Source organism: Myotis davidii, unplaced genomic scaffold (genome assembly GCF_000327345.1).
Source record: "Myotis davidii unplaced genomic scaffold, ASM32734v1 scaffold616, whole genome shotgun sequence".
Lineage (NCBI taxonomy): Eukaryota > Metazoa > Chordata > Mammalia > Chiroptera > Vespertilionidae > Myotis > Myotis davidii.
Genome location: NW_006291965.1, coordinates 896,640 through 901,425, shown reverse-complemented (window position 1 = coordinate 901,425; position 4,786 = coordinate 896,640). Strand labels below are relative to the sequence as shown.

General features: G+C 40.3%; 1 protein-coding gene across 2 annotated transcripts in view; it reads right to left on the bottom strand.

Moving 5' to 3' along the window:
• Nucleotides 1-681: 681 nt before the first annotated feature.
• Nucleotides 682-4,786, bottom strand: part of TMEM2 (transmembrane protein 2) — a 70,791-nt gene continuing 66,686 nt past the window's right edge. For both annotated transcript variants that reach the window (XM_015564998.1, XM_006765281.2), the window contains exons 23-24: nt 3,057-3,160; nt 682-2,716 (exon numbers count right to left, since the gene is read on the bottom strand). In XM_015564998.1, coding sequence (XP_015420484.1) covers nt 2,520-2,716; nt 3,057-3,160 — 301 coding nt within the window. In that variant the 3' untranslated portion in view covers nt 682-2,519. The remainder of the gene's footprint in view (nt 2,717-3,056; nt 3,161-4,786) is intronic.

Here is a 4,786-nt window from a genome sequence, read left to right as displayed (position 1 = left end):
TTAGCTCCCAATGGCCTAAATGTGTATATAACTTTAGATGACCAATTTAACCATTTGAGATAATTAAGGACGAAAAAGTGCATTGAAAAGTTCTATTAAAAGAAGGTCAAGGGGGGGGGGGAGGAGACAAATGTACTACTCGTAATATTTTAAGCAATAAAAAAAGTTTAAAAAAAAGAAGAGAACAGTAAAATGCTTGTTTAGGACGATGAGTTCTGTAACATAGGAATTGCAAATAAAAATAATAGATAAATGAAATTTTGTTTTGTCACAAAAATTGCAGACTGGGGTTAAACAGTGGGCCTATTATATCAGTGCAGTGGTTCCTAAACCTGGCTGCATGCTAGAATCACCCCGGGAGCTTTAAAAAATTCCAATGTCCAGGCTGCACCCCACACCGATCAAATCTAAATGTAGGGGTTGGGGAGGGGGTGAGACCCAGGGCTCCATAGTTTTCAAAGCCCCCAAGTGATTTAATGTGCAGCCAAGGTTGAGGACCTCTGCATTGGAGAATAGCTCCTACCCTTCTGAAGCTTAGCCTGGCAACATCTACTGAGTGGACAGTTTCCCCTTTCTCATTTCTGCCAGTAACTTCTTTACAGCTGAAATATGGAATTTAAAAATGATAGATTGGTTGACTGGTTGCTAGATACATAGCCACACACACACACACAAAAGAAATACATGCACACATATTTTTATTTATTTAACTTAGGGTTGATAGTTAGCATATAAATCAGAAAAACTGAGTGCCTTAGAACTATATTACATATTCTCTCCAAATCTTTAAAGAGCCAAACTCTAAAAAACACACACACAAAAATATTTACGTCATAAAAGACACAGACACACACACACACACACACTCAAACTAATCCCCTTCAGGAACCATGATCCAATAATATACTTAATAGGTAAGATCTCATTCATCAATGTACAAAACAAACAAACAAACCCCCTCCCCCCTACACTTTGATTAAGACGTGTGCCCTTGGGAAGAGCACTTACAGTTAGAAAGGTTTATCGGTAGCGCTTTGAGGTAGCATGTGTCATAAAGTAACAGAAGTCACAGAGCTGCCCTGCAGTCTCTCCTGGACACAAGGGATGGGCCATCAGCCGAGGCTCTTGGAAGAGGAACGTGAGTTTGTCTGTATCATGGCCAAAGTCAGCCTGCACACACTTCCTACTATCTCGCTGTGGCCATTCCTCCACTAGCGTCATGCACTGTGGGATTGGGAGAAGGTAAAGGCATTTTGATGCTTCTTTACTCTTGGTGTGGTGGTGTCCCGGGCCAGGAGCCCACCTCCTTTTGCCTCATGCAATCCTCATGGGCAGGAGATGCATGCAGCCAGCGGAGGGCAAAGAGGGCGCCATGGCACCTTCTTAAATTGGCTCTCACAATTTAATTGACGTTCATTTCAGAATGTCCCCTCTGTGATCTGACCCTTAAAAGGCTCTCCCCTTTCTCTGCCCCCTGAGTACAATATTTTGGGCTATCATTAAGCTTTCTGCCGTTTTCTTGGCAGGATGGTGAGCAGAAAAGCTTTAAAAAAAATCTACACACAAAAACAACAAAAAAACCTGGGTGCAGGAGCAACTCTAAGAACAGACTTCCTTTGTGCAAGTTGAAATGACTTGAGTCAACAGTTCAGGAAAACAGCCTGCTTCTTCTTCTTCTTCTTCAAAAAAAAGAGTAAGTAAATATTCAGCTCAGGTCTGCATTTTAAACACAAATATACAGTCCAAACAGTTAAAGGATTAAAGCTGCAAAAACGGTCCCAACAGACCTTGGTGTAGGTCAAAGTTTTGCCCAATGGTCACAGATTAAAGGGATGTCTAATCCCTAAAAGCCCTTTGTCCCAATGCACTGCTTCCTGTTGGAAAGGTGAACCCTTAGAAGGAATTGATATACAAATGAATAAAAATAGCACATGTCCAGGCAAAAAATGGGCATGAGCTGAGCCTGAGTCGCCACTTAAAATTCTATCATTCAGGATCAGATAAAATCCTCAAAGGCTGCCAAGAACCAGGGCCCAAGGCATCACTAAACATGCCAGCCACCCAAGTCAGCTGCTGACCCAAAGTCAATGACACAACTGAGCATTAGACTTCAAGTATCCAAGGTGCTACAAGAGCCGGTCCTCTCAGGGATGCAGGCTGATTCTCAGAAGCCCTCACCGCACCCTACCCCACCCCACCCCACCCCACGACATCCCATAGTACGAAAGGTGAAGCACTGCTTGTGGTCACTACAAAACACGGGGTGGAAGGTGAGGAGTGAGAGAACTGCTCTCTAAATATACCAGCCTAACAAATACAAATAAATTCTTAACATTTTGTACAACTACAAGGTGCATGAGCTGGTATTCAAGCAATCACTTTAAACTCTTTCTTTTCTCCCCTCTCTGTATCAAACAGGAAAATGGTTCCGTTGGGTTAACAGTGTCATTTTAAAATGCCATAAATTAAATAAGTTAGTTCACATTTTTTTCCCCCAGCACTTAAGTTACAGTTAGTCTCTAATGTGCTTTTGAAGTTTGCTTTAACAGCTCCAGGTCTCTCCTGCGGACAGCGCCGACTCTGGGACAACCATATTCCTCCAGCTGCAAAGGTATGAATTGTTCCAGAAGCCCAAGGCCCTGTCCAGCAGGACTGGTAAATAGCTTAGTCCATGATGGTTTAGAGTTTCCATTGAATCCCAAAAATATGGTGCTCCCTAAAAAAAAACAAAAAAAAAAACAAACAGAAAAGTTCAATTTGTACAACTCCTAGTTCCAGGCAAGATAATGTTGGAGGTGAGCAAAACAAAGACGGCTATAAAACAAAACAACTACACCTCCTTACACAGCAAATGAACTCTTACCACCCACCTCGTGTCCCAAATAACAAACCACATCCCAACACACTTCCTCCAACACAGTCTCCTCATTTAGAAAGCATCTTCGTGATACATGAGCAAAATAAGCTCCTGAAAACAGCCTGGTAGCTGCGTTTCTCCATAAAAATGTGACTGTGGCTGGCCTCCTAAGAACTTTGTAGAAGAAACAAACACAAACCTTTGTTAGAAAGATGAGCTGGTTTGGCTAATCCCAGAGGTATTAATGAATCTGAAATGTTCAACTGCTTTATTTCTCCTCTTGTGGTCAACAGAACAACAGACCTGTGTGTAAAAATCAGAGCAAATTTCAATAATTTCGCATGTATTTGCTGGTTCCGTTATGAAGTATATACAGTAGAGCAGTGACTCCCAACCTTTTCACCTCATGGCACACATAAACTAATGACTGAAATTCTGTGAAACACCAAAAAATATATCTTTTGCTGATCTGACAAAAAAAAAGGTATAATTTTGATCATTCACACAGGACGGCTATTGTTCTGTTGGCTGTTGTCGTTTTTGCACTGGACAGGTCATGTCCCTGACTCAATAGTCAGGTAAAACACGCTTTAAAAATTCTTGCGGCACCCGATTGAAAATCGGTGCAGTAGAGAATAGAAATACTAGATGAAAGCAGAACTCAAAACAAAACCAAACAGAAAAAATCATGTTTCTACATACAATTTTGTATTTTTGTTTGGTTGTAGAAGAAGAGGAATTTCTAAAAATGAATGAAACACTTCTTATTAAGGCTTAAAATGCTTTTACTTCTTAAGTATAGGGAAAAGAAGTTATTTTAGGTCAGTTGACCTGGTGGATGCTTGGGACACAGACCTTTTATGGAATAAACTATTATAACAGGGGAAGTTAGTTTTGTTTGTTTCAGATGCTCTTTTTATCTATTTATTAAGTAAATAAATGAACACCAATTCTAAATAGAAACAAAATAAAATCTGTTCCCCATGGTTTGGTTTAAACTTTTGTCTTTATTATGCAGTATATCAACACAAATATTCAAATGTGTTCGTGGATTCTCTCTTCTCCTGACCTCTCCTCTGCCAATACCGCACTAGCTTAATCACTATGACTTCATGGTTTATTTTAATATCAAATAAGCCCCTTGTATTAACATAATTTGTTTAAAATGTGTATTTTATTACTCTCCCACATCGGTTCTTCCAGATGAACTGCACCGTCATAAGTGAAATACAATGGAAAAGAGATCAACTGGGTCACTAATGGAAATGTGTTCAATCTCTAATTTAGTTAGAATGAATCCATACAGTATTAACTTTTCCATCCAGAAAAAGGGAATGTTCCTCCTCTTATCCAACTCTTCCATATCCTTTAGTAAAGCATTTATTTTCTTAATGTGGGTCTTGACATTTCTTATTAAGATTCTTAAGTTTTACATTGGGGTGGGGTTTTGTTAAAGCCGTTCTAACAGCAGAGTGACTAAACCCAGAATCAGGCCAGGGCTCTGACCATAGCCACCCTGAGGCCTGACCTTCTTCTACGGTCATAGTGAGTCAGGCTGGTCCCATGATATCACCTCCGGGTCCCCTCACCCACCTGCACCCCATACATACCCAGTGTCTCTTGCAGTCACTGCCAGTTGCACCGTAACTTCCTAACATTTTGTTAAGATACAACACACACACAGAATAGTATTCCTAAGTGTGCAGCACATTCAACTTTTGCAAACTACACATACTTGTGTAACCAGCAGATCAAGAAACAGCACTACAAGTAGCTCAAAAGCCTTCCTAATACCAACCTAGTGACATTTTAATGAGTTGGCTGTAACTCATAAATCGGTAGGGTGACTTATAGGACCTACTACTTTGTCCTAAATATTTGTGGGGAGACTTATGTACTAGATTGTTTTAGGTGGAATAAGTGCATGTC